The 21423-nt window shown below is 39.3% G+C and overlaps 1 protein-coding gene across 2 annotated transcripts in view; it reads right to left on the bottom strand.

Moving 5' to 3' along the window:
• tnrc18 (trinucleotide repeat containing 18) overlaps positions 1 to 18756 on the bottom strand; it is a 67637-nt gene extending 48881 nt beyond the window's left edge. The window contains exons 1-2 of one of the 2 annotated variants that reach the window (XM_053612349.1): positions 18338 to 18756; positions 16573 to 16942 (exon numbers count right to left, since the gene is read on the bottom strand). In XM_053612349.1, the coding sequence (XP_053468324.1) occupies positions 16573 to 16786 (214 nt within the window). In that variant the 5' untranslated portion in view covers positions 16787 to 16942; positions 18338 to 18756. Of the gene's footprint in view, positions 1 to 16572; positions 16943 to 17928; positions 18134 to 18337 lie in introns of those variants that run through there. The other variant, XM_053612351.1, reaches the window with a different exon arrangement.
• Between the last annotated feature and the right edge of the window lie 2667 nt (positions 18757 to 21423).

Raw genomic sequence — 21423 nt, 5'->3', positions numbered from 1 at the left:
TACGGCTAATTGCAACTAGTCAAATGGTACAAATTTCTGTACAATTTCTATACAGCTGTAGTCTTTCCAGAATTCACAGTGGTATTCGTTTGCTTTTTCAAAACCCTCGCTTGAAAGCCAGCTATTTTTGAAACCAGTAAAACTGCAGAGAGCAGATCTCTACATCTTTGCTTTTGCTAGTGTTACCACCCACAAAAAAATAAAATAATAAAAACCAGCCATTTGGGCTTCTCTCTCTGTAGCAGTGCAGCACCTGTGAGAGGAGATAAAAACATACCAAAAATGTACCCGTTCCAACACGTCGACCTGGACCTCATACGATCAGTCAAATTCCTCCACTTCTCAAGGCCTCGAGCTGAAACTTTTGTTCCGCTTCACTGGCAAACAGGTGGGAGTGACAAAATAATTACAGCATATAGCAGTAGATCCTGTACACCAACGCTGTAAGCTCTGCCTAACTGAAGCCACACAATACGTCCGAGATTCAATACGGCCGATACAAACGTTTCGGTGCTTTCGGGTTTGTATTTAAACAACGGTACGTTGACACGTTATGTAATTAAAGCCAGACTCTTAAAGACAATTTCCAAAACAACGGTCGTAATTTAGACAAAGGAGAGACGCTAATGACAATTCAAGACCTTAAACCAAAGCATTGTTATTCTCACACACTATTAACTGCTCTAAAAACAACAGCACTATGCAAGAAAGATTGCACTATAGACGTGATAATGCACAAAGCTAAACTGCAAACCCCACAGCAGGTAACGTGAAGACAGAACTTTTTCTTTTTCACGTTTGCTTATGCTACACCAGTATCAGAGTGATATCTAGATGGAGATCCTCCACATAAAACGAAAAGTATAAATGAAATGCACCCAAGATGCATTTAAATCCGATCTCTCACACCACTTCAGGAGGTGGCCCCAGATGCGTGTTTGGTTAAACGAGACTTGTACCTCCAAGCCACATTTGACAACCTTAAACCCTCCCAACAGGCGACGCATGTGCTCCGTGAATACCAGAGTAAGAGCTCGCTAAAAATGCTAGCAGGATTACAAAAGGCAAGATTTTGATGCAGCGCTCTCAATACTGACACGGACATCTTATGCCTGAAGATCATGCAAGATGTGCAGGGATTCATACCTAAAGAATATTCTTGCAAAGAATATAGCTGTAAGTGCTAGTCAAATTTCTGTTACCTAATGTTAGCCTATTTATAAACAAGATTGATAACGCATTGACTACGTTTACATGCACATCAATATTCATTCTGATATTAAATGGAATTTGGTAATATTCTGATTAGTACTGAGTCGTGTAATCGCCGCAGTCCGATTGTCCGAATCAGATTGGGATAATAATCTGATTAGTATCAAGTCGTGTAAACGCCGCAGTCCGACTGTCCGAATCAGATTGAGACAATGTTCTGATTAGTATCGAGTCGTGTAAACTAGGGATGCACCAATACCACTTTTTTTCAGACCAAGAACAAGTACAAGTACTTACATTTGGGTACTTGCTGATACCAAGTACCGATATGAGTACTTCACACTTTTCGGAATGCCCCACGTCTGAAGCATGTCATCAAACACACCTGCTATGGCTTGGCCAGTGTGCGAACATCTAAATTGCGTTGCTTGTAAAACGACTCTCTGGGGAGTGAAATCCTCATCAATTCACTGTGCTGTTAAACTTATAAGAGACATTGGGCTAACACTGCTAGTCCCAAATATCAGTGGTGAAGCTGAAGGCCGAAATGTCCTGCAAAAGGTTCCTGATGTGCTTTTTCACCAAGTCATGCAGCTTTGGTAATGACGGCTGGGAATCTCATACTTCGGCTCAAGTACACCAAGAAGACGACGAAATCCTGTATTATCTACAACTGACAACGGTTGGTCATCAAGAGCAATGAACTGGGTAAGAGCTTCTGTTATTGTTACTGCTCGTTGGCTGTCTCTGGACATTTTCTCTCGCTTCTCCAGCGTTTGCTGCAAAGTTGGTTGTTGCTGTTTCTCGCTGCTAGCATTAGCAAACTCTTTGCACTCGGTGTTATTTTTGTTCTTTAGATGTTTAATCAAATTGCTTGTGTTAAATGAGCTATTTTTTTTAACCCTCCTCTTGACAGTTTAGCAGGGCATAGTTTGCAGTCTGCTCTACTTTTATCATCATCACTTACCTTAAAATATCCCCAAATTGCTGAAACTGCTCCTCTTCCGACTACCCACTCAACTAACGAGAGGTTAGGCTTTGTCTCGTTGTCATAAAGTGGTATCGGTGCAGTTGTATCGGGGTAGTTTTACAAGTATAAGTACATGAGCACAGTATCGGGTCAACACCCGAGTACTGTGTAAACACCGCAGTCCGACTGTCCGAATCAGATTAAGACAACATTCTAATTCCCCAAATTCCGATTCCCACCACGGGGAACATGCCTCGGAAATTTGTCACGCTTAATTCAGAAAATCCACTGAAAGGAGATATACGCGAGTGCTCAATCCGCAATGAAACGCCCGAGAAATAACAGCGGGAAAGGAAAAACGTGTGCGCAGATCGGCATACTTACAACAACCACGTATACAGGAATATTCCGATGCCTGTACGCATATAAACATTGCATTCGGAATAAAGCTACAATCCGAATACAGACCTTAAACGGAATTTGATGTGCACGTAAATGTAGTCGTTGGTGTACAAAGCAGACATTTTTTTAAAAAACATGGACTAAAATAGACTCACTTCTTACCCAACATGCTAAACTGGAGAAAAACATACTTTTCTGTCTAGCTTGATCTGGTTTCCACATAAACCACAAATCAAAAGATGTTCTTTTTCGTTTGTTTGTTTGCTTTTGAGGATTAGATGGAGCTAGAACATACCTATAAACCTTTTCGCCACCATCCGTCAGAAATACCAAGGAAGAAAACGTAATCAAATTCTTAACGAGCATCCTACGTTGCACAAACGGTACTAATCAGAGAAAAGAATTACTTTCATTACTTTGAAACAACAGTTTTTACCTATGGCTTAACAGACAAGGGAGCATCCCAGCTGCATTCCAAAAGCACCGTTTCTTATTCACCAAGCCTACAATTGTGTCCAACAATACACCTCATTTGAATTTGGCTTAGAAAACTGTATGGTGTAACATACAACATGGCAGTCCAGTATACCGCAGGGTTTATCATCAAACGCAGCAATTCAGGATGACAATAGCAATATTGTATGTTATATGTCTATTCTTTACATAATATATATAATGTAAGAAAATACCACATGCTATGAAATCTACTGCGTTTCTCCCCCCGTGAAGCTCCACCCAAGGCCGAAACATGAGCTAAACCGTGAGTTAAACCATGAGCTAGCACCAGACAGATCAGGTATGCGTGTCTGACTGATCATCTGTCCACAGCTTGAACATTGCTGCACACTGGAACTGTTCTAAAGTAGCATCCGTCTTCTCAAGGCCCGGCTGCTGTGTGTACCAAGACCCTGTATTTTATGGGACGCTCTGACACGGTTAAGTAATGCCTGTGACCCACACGCTGCTGTGGGGGTGGCCCTGAAATTTTCTGCCCTGGATTGCAATTACGTGGCCGAGCTTAATGACGGGCAGCATGGATTTATATTGTGCCTCGGTTTTGCGCTACAAATCTATTTCATGCAGCAGCTGCACAGCGAACGGGGCGCTTTTAAAACGAATACATAATCGCCGAAAACGCTTCTCACCACCTTTTCATTCGCCATTCAAGAACGCTTGTGTAGAAATCTGGCAAAATAAGGTTCTGTGCTCACACAGGCCTCGGCATTCATGACAGGCAGGCAGCTGTGTGCACACCTGATCCTCCCATCTGCAGAAAAAAAAATTGTCATATGATGACAGATGAACAACGAGCTAGCAAATAAGCCGAACAATAACGAATCACACCGCTCTTTTAACGAACCTCACAAGCAGTTCAACATTCATGGATACTGCCACAGATCATTTACTCAAGTACACACAGAAACAAAAAGTCAAGCCATAATCACTGAATAATAATAATAATAATAATAATAATAATAATAATAATAATAACTACATTGAAAAGGCTTGTCCCATAAATCAGAGGTGTATTTTTTAAACTGTTACTCGGCTGCACAGAACTCAATCACAGGTAGACCTTTTTTGTACTAGTCAGCTCTTCAGACACATAAACCAACCCAAGCTGCATTTTAAAAACATACTTATGTATGATATATAGAAATAGAAATCAAAAAACGCTAAGAAACAAGCCTCACAAACGGGTGAGTTACACAAGGCTTCCTGTTAAACTTCAGTCTATAGCAAACTAAGGATGGACGATATAGACTTCAAACTAGATCACGATATTTCATGGTATTTTTTTTACAATAATATAAATATAAAAAACAATTTGAAAATAGTAACATTCAACACTGTCTTTTTCCCCCCAAGCAAGTCACATCAGCATATGGTCTTGAGAGCCGTACAAACACAAAGACTGATCCCAAAAAAGTTCAACTTATCCATCATCAAATACTAAACTACACCAATAACAAGTAGGTTAAAGGTTAGCCTTAATATCTAATCACAACTGTGCATAATGTCTTACGGTGAAGACAAACTGTCTGACATCTACATACAGTCAGAAGACTTGGACTACGTCCACAAGCTGAAGTGCAGAATGAGGTCATCAAAATTGTTGAGCCGTATTGGTGGTAGAAAGAAAGAGACTGTAAATTTTGAATGCATATATCTTCTAAATGTGAATTTTTAAGATCAGTACGTTTACATGGACAACAATAATCTGATATTAACCCGATTAAGACGATACTCTGATTAAGAAACTAGCATGTAAACAGAGATTATTGATGACCTTAATCTGACTAAAGTCATACTCGAAGTAAACACAAATGGAATTAAGACATGTGGAGTATTCCTGTTTTAGTCGCATTATCAACGTGTATTACAGACATGTACACACCTTAATCACACTATTAACGTCGTGTGGGAGTTTTCACCACATTTTGTGACAGGACACGATCACACATGGAAGTGCTCAATCGTTTGACGGCAAACAAGAGAACACGGCTGGGTCCGAAACTGCGTACATACCGGCTAAGTAGGAGAAATACATGCATCTCAGTTACTGTATAGTAGGTAAGTACGCGGTTTGGGACGCAGCCCACGGCTTCAAGCAGTCGTCCATATTGCACGTATAGCATGACGCATAATTAACTGCACTTGAAGCGTTCGTAAAATTAAAAATGAAACACCCAGAACTGTATACGGTACCATAACGAAGACCAACTGTATGTCGATATGGGAAATTCTGGAGGGAACATCGGACGGCGTGGCGCAGTGATGTAATGACGTGTGACGTTAATAGATCTATGTTCTAGAACATGTAACACAGGAACATGAAAGGAATATTCTAAAAGCGACTCTAAACACCTTAATCAGAATATTGTCTTATTCAGAATAAGGTCAATAATTAGATTATTGCTGTCTAGGTAAACACACTCAATGTTTTGGAGCACACTAGCTTATAGAGAACCTTAAGGCTGACATTCATAGTAAAAGCCACCAAACGTCAATTTCTGGATTTCATGGGGACTTTAACTATGAATGGTTCTGTTGCTCAGTACAGTACCTCTCAGTTCCTCAATCGGTGTGTCTTCCATCAAGGCACCAAACTTCACTCAAGTTTCCCTCATTAAGCATTATAGAAAATGGTACAAGAGCGCAAACAGGAGAAGAAACTTCAATCATGTGATTAATTCTTTTTTTTTTTAATCACAAACATGGCAAGGCAGTGAAACCCTACAGGCTTGGTTAAGGCATACTGTTGATAAAGACAATGATGCAAAAATAAACAATGACAAAGTCAAATATTTAATAACTGCTGAGGGAGGGGCTTGCAGAGACAGGCTGGTTATTTAGATGTTGTGTCAAGTGGGAGAGTGAAGAACGGTCGGAGACTCTTCAGCACTTTGGTGCACTGTAACAAGATATGAGTGCAGAGGAGGCTTCACAGCCTTTTAATATCTTTATAGAGGCAGAGTTGAACCCCTGTCGGCCTGACCAGGTCACTGCTCCTCTATGTGACCCTTCCCCCCTAATGCACACACACACACACACACACACACACACACACACACACACACACACACACACACACACACACACACACACACACCGCAGTCAGCGGCTTTTGTTCCACCTCTCAGACCTGCGTTTGTGTATTTGTGCACACATGCTCATTGTCTGACGCTGCTCGACAAAAAGGACACAACCGATTCACACTAACAAGAATGTCATGACATCATTACTGAACACAGACGGGACCTCCTAATCCTGACCTTAACTATGAATTTTCTTAATCAGAAGAAAGTAATGATCTACTAAAGAAGCTAATAAATAAACAAAGTATTAAATATATAAAATAATAAAAAACATAACCATCACTTTCATGTGGCTATACTATGGCTATAATGTAAAAATGGATTTAAGTACTAATAAATGTACTCGTTTTATTATTGTAATTAAGTGTGACACTAAGATTGACCAGATACAGTGCAATAATTCCTTACATATTTAACAGTCCTTCCAGGATTTTGTGATTGTGCGATTGCAGAAACGAACGCTAAATCAAGGAAACTCTGCAATATTCGGAGGAGATTGCGAATTTTATGAAATTACCGCAGATTTGGACCGAGACGCATCATGTGAAATCATCGCGACACGCATACGGCCGAAGCCCTCTCCGATTCACGTGCGTCGAACGTGAGTACAGCTAAAAGCTCTCGTTTTACCAACATCACTGTGAAAGACAATTTTGTGCGATTGCGATTTCGCCGAATCACGCGGTTTTCCTTAAAAGTAAACAACTCCCCCCGAAATCAGCCGCAAAATCGAGCTTTTTCAAAAACCTCTGAAATCCTGTACGGACTGACTGAAGTAAAATGCTAACGGCAGAGAGATTATGTTCTATGTTTCTGGAATCATCACTTTGACACTTTTCCAGCGGAGACAACCACCTCGTGCGTCTGAACCCAGTGCATTATACAACTGCTGCACATAAACATTGCGTTCAATAAATTAAACCTCCTAAGATAAAGCTGATACTGTGATCTTTTTATAATTAAAAAACAAACTGATCAGAAGCAGCTAATGTGATGCAGAATATTTTACTTGCTCGAAGCAAACATATATATCCATCTCAAGATACTCACTGTGCATTGTACAAAACTCTTCGAGAAACTCTACAAGCGCCATTACTAAGAGAGAGAACATGAATAATACAGAAACAAGGACTGTTTCTGTAGGTTCCTTCACAACAGGATTGTAAATTAAACAGCACTAACTAACTCGGTGTAGCTTTTCTAGGCCACAGGGCTGTGTAACACAGAAACCTGATCTCATCAGCCTTCCAATCACTTACCGTCAAATTACATTTTAATAAGCCTTCTTCTGCAGCCATTTGGCAGATGTTGAATCAACCTATGGCGTTCCTTCGTTCCTTCATTTTCTCTGTACACTAGATCATTTTCTGGAGAATTTAACATTGCATGAGAACAATTCTAGCATATTTTGCTCTTTGGGTGGGTTCGAGGAGAAAAATAAAGCCTTAAAAAAAGAGGAGTTAAAAAAAAAAAAAAAAAAAAAAAAAATCACAGCCATGCAGGAACACATATGATGAGATTTCGCTTCATTCCTTTCTTGGCAAACAACAATTACAGAGATTAATCAAAACACTTACGAGGAAGAGAAAGAGGAAAAAAAAAAAAGAAAAAAAAGGGATGCGAATGCCTTGCAGAAAGTCCCATTCACATGAGCATGCTAAACAGCCCGAGCGTTTTATTTCAATCGTACGGAGTACATAAACACATGAAGGATGACCGAACAAGGCTTGTGCACTGGGACACTAAGCACTTTATGTTTAATTCAGAGGAAAGGCAAGGCTGCAGGAGGTGCTCCCCCCACCCCATCCTCCCCCTTTCTCTCTGCTATCTCTCTCACTGTCTAAGCCACACGGGACTGGGGGGGGGGGGGGGGGGGATGGACAGGACACACAAGCGCCCCTGCATTTCAGTGCTCTCCAGCTCCTTGCCTATCACAATGAGGGACTTGTCTCATACTAGCTATAATAGCACACTTCTGGTCCATGCTGGAAGCAGAACGCAGTGAAAATCTGTCTCCAAGGATAAAAACGAACCGCTCTGAGGACGAGGGCGGTCACGTATTATTTTACCTTCCGTCGTGACATGCTACTAAGTAAAGAGCAATAACTCACTAGTTTAGCACCTTCGCCCTGCGCATTACAGCAATGCAGGTTGACCATCAAGACCTGAGCACAGACACGAGTGTGCAGAGAGCCCTGGGTAACAATTATGACTCTACGTTTTCATCTGCCCACTTCGGCGTGAACCTTTTCTGAGAACATAATCAACAAACAGCAAATTGAAAGGGAAAAGGTGAACAGAAGTGCAGGGTTACTGTGTGTGCTGGGAGCAGAGCGCCACTCCATGCACTCTGTGCTTTCGATACCGAGGCAAAAAGCCGTAGCGCAAGATCAACGCTACTCGATTCACGGGAGTGGAGTGGGGCCTTGATCTTGGCAGCTTGCTTGTCTGCCAATATGCACTGTGCCCTTGGGCAAGCTTGTCTCCAGCGTCGGTGAAGGTTACACAACAAATCATAAACATGTCACAACCGTGGCCTCCAAGTATAAAAAGAATAAACAGTTAGTAGCCTACTTCTGCAAACACAGAACATAGCTGAGGATATTCTTGGGCAGGGGGGGAGAGCAGGGGAGGCAAAGACAAACAGAGATTTGGGAGAAGAGCGCAGGGATCAATAAGAGAACAGACGAGCAGACAGGCCGTCAGCTCTATCTGCAGGCCAATTTGAGGATACTGGGATCCTCAAATAGAAAGCAGGCCTTAAACCTCCAGTACAGCTGGAGCTGGAGAAGTGTCCGAATGATCAACTAATCAATTAAGTTGTCATTTGGAAGATAGATTTCTGTCAAGAACTTGACGATATTCTGATTAACAATTATTATTTTTAATATTAATACTGTATTTAAGCATTACAATATCATGCACAGATAACAGTACGCACAACGGTGTCCTATTATAGGAAAATAATAATACCACACCACCACAAAGTGGATTATTTTCCTACAACAGCACGTCCCAGAGTCATTTATTCAAACACTGCCATAATTTATTAACAAAAAACACTACATGGGTTTTTTTTTTTTTTTTTTTAAAGTTTACAGCAATTATAATGTTGGTGATAACAGGAAGTCTCTCGTCTCATGGACATTCCATAACATTAAAGGCAACTATAAGCGATTTTTACACTCACCAGCCTCTCTTTATTTATTCTCTTGAAGTTAATGATATAAAAAATAAAAATAAAAAGTGTTATGGCAGAACTGTTACAAAGCACTGACACTGGAGACTCCTTCCATTAACGTTAACTCTCCTAACAGAAAGCTTCATCATATCAACAATCATCTGTTTTTCTTTGTTAACCAACTAATTATTTTTTTTTTTAATCTGTTTATTATTAAGCTCAGATTACATGGGACCTCAACAAATCCTGGTTGTTACTACAGAAACTTTAACGTACTAGAACAGGAGTATTAATAGGTAGGGCTGGCCGACATGACAAAAATAGATCATCTGAAGACATTTGAGAGCAGTGGTGGCTTGACAACCCTGGGTTACTGATCAGAAGGTCGGGGGTTCAAGCCCCAGCACTGCCAGGCTCTGGGTTACTGATCAGAACCCAGGGTTCAAGTGGTTCGGGGGTTCAAGCCCCAGTGCTGCCAAGCTGCCACTGTTGGGCCCTTGAACAAGGCCCTTAACCCTCTCTGTTCCAGGGACACCGTATCATGGCTGACCCTGCACTCTGACCCCAACCTCCTAACATGCTGGGATATGCAAAGAAAAAAGAAGTTCACTTTGCTGTAACGTACATGTGATCAATAAAGACTCATTATCATTTCTCAATGTGAATCATTTAGCCAACAAACTGTCTGCAAAACTCGAAAAAAAAATTAAACCCCAAAACATTGACAAGTTTGACGATATCTCAGAAAAGTGTCTAATCATTTATCACGATCTCAATGTTATATCGATAGATATCGCCCAGCCCTATTAATAGGCTATAACCTGGATTACCTGAAGCTAGTTTCACGGCTGCTGTTACAGAAAATTAATCTTCTGACCGAATCAGATTTGAGAGTTTAATAGCGCTGTGGTATAACTCACTTTGTTTAGAGTCTGATATTTATATTTTGCTACATAACTCTATACATGCCAGAAGGCTAAACACAGTTTCCTCCAACAAGCAAAACCTGTATAGGTGAAATTTAACAAAGGCGAAAGCAAAACGACCTTGTAGAGTGGAACGCTCAAACACTTACAACGGCACGTCCCAGTTTAACAATTACGCTGCTTAACAAGACAGCCATCGGCTTCAACGACTCCAGATATAGCCAAGTGAGCATTGTAATCGTCTTAAAAGCAGCCAGACAACACAACCAGCAGTGAGAGGATCTGCTAGCAAACACACAAATCACAAAAGAACTCATGATTTGGAAAAACGATCGTTTACATCTCTGTTTGCGTTTGAACACTGCCTCAAAAAAAAAAAAAAAAGCACGAACTGATTTTTTATTTTTGATACACCTTGTCCTCAACTGAGAGCACCAATACCGTCAGGGCTGGCACTTTCCCATTCTATTAATTAACAGACATTTGTTAATGAGCATACATACATATACACACACACACACATATATATATATATATATATATATATATATATATATATATATATATATATATATATATATATATATATATATATATATATATATATATATATATATATAGACAGACAAATATTCATTCTATTTAAAGCACTTCACCTTTCACTTATGAAGGACGAAGGGTTTAATGGGCTGCGAGCAACATTGTAGATATTGTGCATAATCCATCATGGTGTCCGTTTTCGTGATGATGCCTTGAGTGCACAAAAGGTAAGAGTTCTTTATTGAATTAATGAACAGGTCTGTGTGTGTTAGTTTTTGCATCTAGACAATCCTAAGAAATCCATCAGGCTGATGTTAGGTGGTCATAAGCCTGAGCCAAGCTAATTACACAAGACTAGTTAGTAGACAAGCTATTCAGAAAACACAGTGACTAGTCCATTTTTTAAAAGATTAACTTTTGCCCTCGATCTTGGACCACAGCAGCCTCAGAGGCACCATATGAAAACTGATCAATTGCAAATTCCCAAAGGCACTCCACTTCAAACGCATATCTTGCCAAGATTTACATTCGCTCCCCCAATCCTTTACTTATACAAGCTTACATGGAACCCCTGTCGAACGAGCGTGGTGTGGTGCAGTAATATGTACTTTTTCATGTGGTGCCCTATAAATGCATTTAAAAATATATTCAAGATGTCTATAATTTACACACCAATCATTATAAAAGCCAGCCAAAGATCCTGAAAAAAACTGTATAGACGTGTTCGGCCTTAACAGTAAAAGGCAATCATTATCTAGAAACTAGGGGAAAACATTACCCAGCAAACATGGATGAAATGATTTTGGCAAATCATTCTCCAAGTAAATTAAGATAGTTTGGCAGAACTTCAGCTTGTAAGTCATTACAGTTGTTGTTTTTTTTTGCAACCCATGTAGCAACATTACGAAAGCTGAGAGCGAGTGTACTAATATCGCTAAAATACCACTTTGTGAAAATATTCAACATTACTGGTCTGAATATTTGTTCTAACACCTTTCACACAATGCAAATGAGTTAAACTGATACATCTTTGTGTTTAGAAACTTTTTCATGTTTATCAATAGTTTAAAACGACTCACACTTTTCATCCGAAAATGTACAAACCAAAGAAAAGCCCAAAAATGTAGCCAAGCTGAATGTTTGTGCCACAATAACTCAACAGTACACTTTATTAGCTGGATGAATATTATTTATGGCTGAGCTCATGACAGAGTGCCCCTGATGCCTAATAAAAGCCTGCAGTTCCTGCCATACCAGAAGAGCACCACCGTGAAAATCATTTTCAACCCTCCAGCCATTTGGGCGGTTCAACATTAAATCAAGGTCCTACCTTCCTCTATATTTATCCTCGTATTTATTAAATCAAATTTAAGCTGAGATCGGAACTGCTTTCGGAATAACACTAAAACGTGCTGTTTCTTTGCATTCAACATCAAAACATGGACCTCCATAGAGCATGAATTGTCTTACTGTGCTTTATGAAAGTTATAACAGTCCCTGAACAAAAAATAAACAAAAAAAATAGCAACCAGCTATGACAAGCAAATAAAGTAAGGAACAGTATGTCATTTTCCTAAGAAGCTCAACTAAATACACACAGTTAAACAAACATAGCTGAGATGAACTGATATATCAATTTACATGTACTCATTTGCCTGACACTTTTTTTTTTATCCAAAGCAACTCAAATTTTGTGGTACGCTGATTTGAACTGAAAACCTTCCGACCACTAGCCCAAAGCCTAAACCACTGACCCACCGCTGCTATCTAACCCTATCCCTTACCCTAAGAAAGATACAGATAGTATCACAGAAGCATGGTAGGTGCAGACAGAGCAGCTGGGTTGTGCTAAGGAAACAAGGTTGCTTGCAAGTTGGTTGGAAAAGGCAGTCCTGGCTGGCAGGAGCTTAAGGCTTATCCTCATCACACTTCTAAACTACATTTCAGTGCAATTAAAAGCATTCGTTTGGTGCTTTGGCTTCCTGTCTGAACGTTTCTGAAAATCCTGTCTAGTTTGCAGCTATGGTTCGAGCTTAAAAAGGTGCAGCCCCTTTTCACCTTTGAAAAAGTGAGAAATCTCGGAAAAAGACAACAGTTCTGCGTCTGAAAAATATATATAGATTTTTTTTTTAAACCCACACACCTCTGTGTAGGAACAAGCGCACGCGATCTGCAAATTCAAGAACGTTTGAATTCATATAAAAGCTGATCCGTGGGGGTTTGTCCACGTGTCTCTCAAAGGTAAATGACTAATTACTAAATCGCACAGATTGCTATTCGAACATTTCCCACAAACTTCAGTACAAACTGTCTGGTCATCTCTCTTACGGTTACCTAATAATCTCAGATGGACCTAAATGTTTACGAAACAGCTACAATAATGCATGGGACCCATCCAATCAGTGCTTTCTAAGATGACATTGAAATGATATATTTAATACAAATCAAGGGGTTGGTCCTGAGGAAGGACGAACAGAATGACAGAACAAATCTGTTTTCCCTTTTGATGAGAGAAATTTGGCAGCTGAACAGATTAAATATTCATGTCGTTCTCAGAAAAAGTGAGTCATTGTGCAAACATACGATGCATTTTTCAGCTTGCTGGCTCTGTGCAAGGAGGAGGCCATTTTATTTCGATTTGAAAAATGAGGCAGAAAGGACAAACAGCCCTTCAATTAGAGGGACGCGTTATGACCAGAACAAATGACCCTTCCAACATTAGCAGTTAGTAGCACACCGATTTAAAAAAAAAAAAAAAAAAAAAAGAGAGAGAGAAAAAAAAGGAACTTGCTCTTTTCCCTAGAGATTGTTTAGGGGAAATTGCGACTAAAAATGAACTGTTCAAACAGCTGAACACAAAGTAGGCATACAGTACTGGGATAACATGTCAGAGCAGATACAGAGAGCAACATTTTTAAACCGTACACACCCACTGAGTCAAATCACAGCAGCAGCATGACTGCACATAAATCACCACTGTACAAACAGCAGATTACCCACTACCTTTTAAAATAGCACAAATCCAAACGCCAATTATAAATCAAACTTGTGTCAGGATAAATTCACCAACCTTCTACTTTCTTATCAGCACCTTATCACTGAACGTATTCGATAGTATTGAATGCATATAACGAGGCAGTCAGAGATACTGCAGTGCCAAGCACAATTTTAGTTAATTTATGACCAATGCCTATAAACGTAGGCTGGATTTAAGCGGTCACATTATGATCAAGTTATGAACGGGCACTTGGTACAAAAGCTCTTCTCACTGATAGAACGTGGTGAACAATGAATTACACACAAAAGTTCAACTGAAACTGGATTATCTTTTATTTTTTTGTTTCCTTTTCTGGTTTGTGCAGAAACTTAAATCTAGAACATGCATGAGAGTGCTATTTGGACATTTTAAATATACAGGAGTTAGTAAACGTGCACTGTGTCACTACCGTGAAAAGCTGAACCCTGACATGACTGTCAGACATCTCCACATGGTTTGAGAGTAACAACCAACATCAATCTATCTATTATAGCAAGGCAAACTACTGACGTACGATCTAGGTAGAAGAACAGGCTTTTTTTGGGCTTAAAATTATTCAGATGACATCCTCAGTAAAGTGTGCCACTGAAAATACCAGAACGACTGGTTTTTATAAGATTGTCCCTTAGATCATCATCGAAGATGCTCTTGTAGCTATTGAACATTCAAACAACTTGTCAATGGCTCATGTCTGGATTGAGTATTTACAATAAATACTGATAACAAAAAATTAATACATTTAAAAGTTGTTTTTTTAAAAATATATATTCTTGTAATCAACTTCTTCTATCTGTCCCTTGTTCTTAAGCATGACCGAGCTTTTTCTGCCCCAAACTCTGGAACAGTCTCCCCTTTCACACTCCATCTTTAACCACTTTTAAATCTTCTCTTAAAACTTTTTTTTTATTATTTATAATGCTATTTAAAGTGAAACTATATAATGTTATATACAGTGCTTTGTATTAACTACTGTTGTCTTTAAATGTGCTTAATAAATACAATTTGACTTGACTATACCATTTGATCTATCTTGTTTTCCAACCAGAAGTATCATTTTACATTTACATTACAAGCACAAATCATAAAAAACAAAGCATACATCCTCTTTCAAATGAATACAACAATACCCTACAGTACTAAATACACTGGCGCCTTCATCAACAAACAAAGCAATACAAAGGTCATAAATGAGCACTATTATACTACAGCAGAGCAGGCACATAGCAATTAAACAAAGTTGTGAAAACAACATTTTCGGGATGAACAGCCGGGGTGTTTTCAGCGATTCTGCTGAAGAGAACTGAAGACCAAAAGAACTTTCCCTGCAGCTCTTGGCAAACCCACAGATGAAGGTTACCCTATTTTTACACCAGGAGTCCAGATGCACATGACAGGGAGGTTTTTTTTTTAAAATCCTGACCCACTTCACACAAGATCCACTGAACTTACAGCACACACACACACTCACTGCAGTCTAACTAGATCCTTTTCTACTGTTTGGAGATTCTTCTTCCAGCAGATTATCATCTAAAACCTGAACATTTTCAACACATGGTTCTAAACTTATGGTAATACCTTGGCATGTATAATTTCACAGTGGAAAGGCGAAGGGGGTGTGCAAATTTACCTTGCATCCGTATCAAAATGCCTGTCAAATATGATGGGTTATGAATGTGACAGGTCTGTGCATTAGACAAATATTACGCATCATGACCTAAAACACCAGCGACCTTTACACAGAGGAAGTGCTCTCAGTTATTAGAGATATTGTGCTGTGAATACTCCATCATTTGTTTTCCCTCAACAAATCGAACATGGTAGCACCAACAAGACCAGCATTAATATCCACTCCAAACAACAAAAAGAGAAGGGAAGAAGGAAAAAAAAAGAAGAAAGGAAATACAATACCAGGCTTCAATTGAGTGAGCAATAAAGTAGCTGATTGAACAGTGAGTGACACAGAAAAATAGCAGCTCTTCCAACATCCTACTGATCATAAAGAGAAAGAGACAAATGGGAGCAATTTCACTTTCCAGCACAATTTGAACAAGGCTCGTTTTCTCTACAACTTTAAGAGGAAATAGCAGGGCTATAGCAGGGCTACACCTAGGCTACGTCCGATCACAACAACCGAAATGTACTTCTAGCCGACCAAGTGATCAAGCAGAGTCCACGAGCACACGTTTCCCCGCTCCGCGCGCGCGCTCTGCCCGGTATCTGCGAGCAGCAATTAGCCATTTCACCTTCATCTACCACACACACACACACACACTCCCACTCCCAAAGCATTACACATGACAACTCTGCAGCACAACAACCGACAATCTTCTTCTTCTTATTATTTTTTTTATTGTGACAGAAAAGGATCGTTCAATTTCAATGCAGTCGCCTTGTGCATGTTATCTCAGCGCTGATGCATTGTAAACGCTCGCTTTCAGCTCCGAGTGACCAATCGGCAACCTCCGACTTTCTCCACTTTATTAAATACCAGCTGCACGCAGCATTATTTTGCACGATGAATCATAACATCGCCGCTTACTCCGAAAAAGACATGAGCGCGTGCATGTATTTTTTTTCTCTTGACTTCCTGAAGAAGTTTCCACCAGAAATCTAAAGCTTACCAACTACATTTAAACCGCACTCGTTTTTAAATATATATTATATATATACACACGCGTGTGTGTGAAATTGAAAGCGCTACTTACTGTGGTGGGACTGTATGTTAATGGTCGGAGAGAGATATTTCCCCGAGTGCAGAGCGGCCGCCGGGTGGCCCGCGCCCAGGTGGCCGGGAGACGGTGGGATCCTCCCGGGCGCGGCGGAAGCTCCGAGTCGGTGCGACTCCATGGCGAGTCCCGAAAGCAGCGGCGGCGGAACGTGCACGGATCTGGGGGGCCCGAAATCTCGGCCATCCATCATCCACCCAACTCGATTTAAAAAAAAAAAAAAAAAAAAAAAAAAAAAAAAAGAAGAAGAAAAGAAAGAAAGAAAGAAGCTCCGATCGGTTATTCCGAAAAAGCCTTATGTCCGTAGATTTCCAGGCAAATCCGCGTCCTTGTCCGGCATCGTGCCGACCTACAAAAAAAAATTAAAAAATCAAATCAAATAAAGCTCGGATAAAATATAACCTAGCAATTAGACTAAAAGACGTGCAAGATTTAAATACATCAATGGCAATATATTTAACAAGGGCGTGATGACGCAGTTTGAATCAAAGTAGCTACAAGCGGATAAAAAGTCGCCTCGTAAGTTCGCTGCTCGGCGCAAGACATTCTAGCTCCGAGTCCGAGGTAAGGACTGGACACATTTTAAACATTACTTCATCACGGGTAGTTGTCCCTTCACCATCGTGTCCACGTATCGCTTATGAAGATGGTGTGTGTGTGTGTGTGTGTGTGTGTGTGTTTTCCCAGCCGCAGTTCGCTACACTACGCAGGGAAAATCCATCGTTTACACTTCGGCTTTCCAGCAAGTGAGCCGAGTTCATGCAAAGCGGAGGTTTACAGCACAGTGTAGAAGAATAAGAACTGTTTGGTATTTAAATACTGACCCATCATGGGAATACAGCCAGGATCAAAACACACTGTTTATACTCTGATATAAGCCTAGCTTCACTGACTAGCTTCATTTAATCCTGAATGAACGAAGTTTGTCAGGTTTTTGTCCATAACTTCAATGAATTCTCGTTTTGTTTGCACATTTCGTCAAAACAAGCAAGTCCTAGCGAGTCTTGAAGGATGTTAAATCAGTACCTTTGGCCAATGGTGTTAAACCACTCGTGAACAACTGCGGTTTAATTCTCATGTGCAAGCAACTCGATCACTTTATATCCAGCTTAACAGTTTGTACCAAGAGCTTAATGGAGCTGGCGCTAATGTCCCCAAGACCTCACTATCGAGTAAGCTTGATGTACTTAGATTTACATGTTACATGTTTACTCTTCATTACTAATCACACCGTAGCCATGTCGGACATTTCCAACTCGTCTTTATACACTTAACACACTTGTAAACTTTAGCGCCGACGCTCCAGTGTGTATTCAAGTTACTCAAACATCTCACCTAACCTCCAGCTTGTACTTGTTAAGGCTTCTGCGTGAACCGTTCACAAGGGAAACAATGTTCCCCGACCGGAGACAGCAACTTTCAAACTTCAAAGGAGTTTGAAGTGTATGCGACATGAAGACTATAATAAATAAAAATTAAAATTAAAAACACGGAGGCTACGACATAATAATAATAATAATAATAATAATAATAATAATAATAATAATAAGGAGAGTATGAATAAACAAGCATGCTTCACAGTAGCGGCCACGTTTCAAAGTTTTAGCCTACGCGTTTTCACTTTACAAGCAAAAAACTTTTCTTCGCGGAAACATTAAAGCAGTAGAAGTGTGTTGGTTGTTTTTTTTCTTTTCTTGAGAAGCATTTCCGCACCAGGATTTACACTTTTAAAAATGGAACTAACCTTGAGTTTGGGTTGCCCGTTCACCGCGAATACGACGGCTAGCTACATTGTGATAATTATATGGGTTTGTTTTGTTTTCTTTTGATTTTTTTTTTTGGTAATCCAATGCTTCTGGATTGCTTCCTAAACACAACTGCGGGCTTTCTGTCGACTTGGGCGCCTTACTTGTAATGGCGACTCAGTTTAAATAATCCTTTTTTTTCTTCGCAAAATCCCGACGCGAGGTAAAATATTTCCTACTTTCCATTTACAGACCATCCGTAGTTTACGCAGACAGAGGGTCGCTTATACAAGGGGGAAGGCCTCACGCGCACGCGCACACACACACACTTACATACACACATTCACACACATATACATACTCTCTCCGTCTCTGTGTGTGTGTCTCTCTCTCTCTCACTCTCTCACACACACACACACACACCACTGTAGCTCTCAACTATCCTGCAATGAAACAAGCATTGTTCAACACGCCCCGCCCCCATGATCCCAACCTGACACGCTCTACAGCGATTGGACGCTGCCTCTGTCAATCATCCCTGTGTAAACACGTTGGCTCTTCGCCAGCTCTATAAAACCAATTATAGCGCAAGAAGGTTGAACTGTTTCAAGCCCCCTCTCCTTCCTTCCTTGAATGATCAAAACAGGCAGCGAATTTGTGGAGGGCAGTTTCAAGGCCGCTCCTGATTAAAACAGACGGATAACAGACTTGATTATTGCTCCATCTACAGAAGATTACGAGACCTGTAGATCAAATTTATTTTTTAGAGGTATATATATATATATATATATATATATATATATATATATATATATATATACACACTGTGTGTATATATAGTGTATATGTGTAGTATATATGTATTTGTGAAGTGTGTGTATATAGGTGTCTATATATATTATAGTGACGAGGCTTAGGAGTGGATTTGCATATGCTTTTATTCCTGAATAATCTGTATTCAGGTATAAAAAAAATGTTAAAATATGTATGTATATATATATATATATATATATATATATATATACACACTGTGTGTATATATAGTGTATATGTGTAGTATATATGTATTTGTGAAGTGTGTGTATATAGGTGTCTATATATATTATAGTGACGAGGCTTAGGAGTGGATTTGCATATGCTTTTATTCCTGAATAATCTGTATTCAGGTATAAAAAAAATGTTAAAATATGTATGTATATATATATATATATATATATATATATATATATATACACACTGTGTGTATATATAGTGTATATGTGTAGTATATATGTATTTGTGAAGTGTGTGTATATAGGTGTCTATATATATTATAGTGACGAGGCTTAGGAGTGGATTTGCATATGCTTTTATTCCTGAATAATCTGTATTCAGGTATAAAAAAAAATGTTAAAATATGTATGTATATATATATATATATATATATATATATATATATATATATATATATATATATATATATAGCCTATATTTTAAACATTTCCAAACGCTAATACAGTGAGTGAATATCCTGCAAGCCCGTTTATTAATTAGCTTTAAAAAAACGTAAAAAAAAAAAAAAAAACACCCTATTGTTTATTTTACACAGGCACTATTAATTACTCACTCAGGCTATAACTTTATCTTTGCAACTTTTTAAGTTTAGCTTTGTCCCCTTGTCTGGATTTAGTTTAACACTAAATTTTTAGATTATATACCATGACAGGCTTGCTACAGTGTTAAATTAGCAACTTTTATTTTAGCCCAAACGCAAAAAAAAGGCACGGGGGACATGGCGGCATTTGTTTTTTGTTTTTGTTCAGGGTAATAAACAATGTGTATGTCTCTGTTCGAGGTTACCATTTGTAGAAAATCAGCACTCCTTTTTTTAAAAAAAAAAAAAAAAAGAAAAGAAAAGAAAGAGAAGAAAGAAGTGTGTGAATTGTTTTCTTGTTTTTTAAATAATTGGGCTATATATTGGATGATTAAATTGTTGATTTAGAAAAAAAGCGAGCGGTGCGGTTTCAAGCTGCCCCTCTGTCGCGCCCTGGTGAGGCGGTTTCAAGTCTTCCTCCTCTCTGGAAAGGAAAAGGAGTGTAAAGTGAAGGGGAAGCAACATGCAACGTGTCGACGGTGATATGTGATTATTTTCTCTCTCTCTCTCTTTTCAGGTTCGGGTGAGCATCCTGTGTCATCTTCACTTTTAAGCACTTTTCATGCACTTTGGATTGTTCTTGTGTTTTTTTGTTTTTGACTCTGCGTGGGAATGTCTCCATTAAAACTACCCGGCTATTCTTCCTGAAGGTTCACGGTTGGAGAAGTTATTAAGAGGCAATAAATAGCCTCTGCCTCCACTTTTATTCACGCTACTATGGGGTTTGCGCCAAGAAGACGTACAACGACGTGTCTATCTATCTCGTTTCTCTTTTTTTTGCGCTGTTGTTTAGCATTAAGTGAGAGGCTCGCGCCTTTGTTCTGGCTGCTGAAGCGCGCGCGCGCCGACATTTTCTGTTTTTAATTGTTCGCTCGTGAGAGTCACTGACTGCTTCTTGTTAAGGTGGGTGTTGAGAATGCGTTTCATTGCAAATAAACATGATCAACGTATTCCTGTCCCTTTTGTTGTCTCTTTGTATTATGCATCACAGCATGGACAGTAGTCTAGCGCTTGGCTTTAGCGTCAAATTGGCCTCTGAGAGCTAGCACGCGCAAACACACTGTCTCGAGACTATTTTTCTTCCTATAACCTTTTATAAATTCATTCATCACGAGTTATAGTTTAGTTTGGCATACACTTGTTCCTCATTATCACACGCATTTACATTATTATAAGGTGTGATGATTATGTATGTATATAGAATATAAAATAAATGGCAAGCATAAGCTTGCATGTTTGTGTTGCTGTGTATCTAAGCACTGGTTATTAGAATAAAAGCACCATGAGGTGAAAATAATACATAAATAAATTCCATTCCCACCACCACTCTTAAGTCATAGTTTACACAGGCCTTCACTTTATTTATCTCTGTATTTATATATGAATACCCAAAACTGTTCTGTACACACAAGCCAACAAAAATTATTACCATGATCACTAAATCTCTGCACA

The sequence above is a fragment of the Ictalurus furcatus genome, chromosome 24, assembly GCF_023375685.1.
Source record: "Ictalurus furcatus strain D&B chromosome 24, Billie_1.0, whole genome shotgun sequence".
Taxonomy (NCBI): Eukaryota; Metazoa; Chordata; class Actinopteri; order Siluriformes; family Ictaluridae; genus Ictalurus; species Ictalurus furcatus.
The sequence above is the reverse complement of the archived record's forward strand: the minus strand, read 5'-3'. Positions and strand labels throughout refer to the sequence as shown.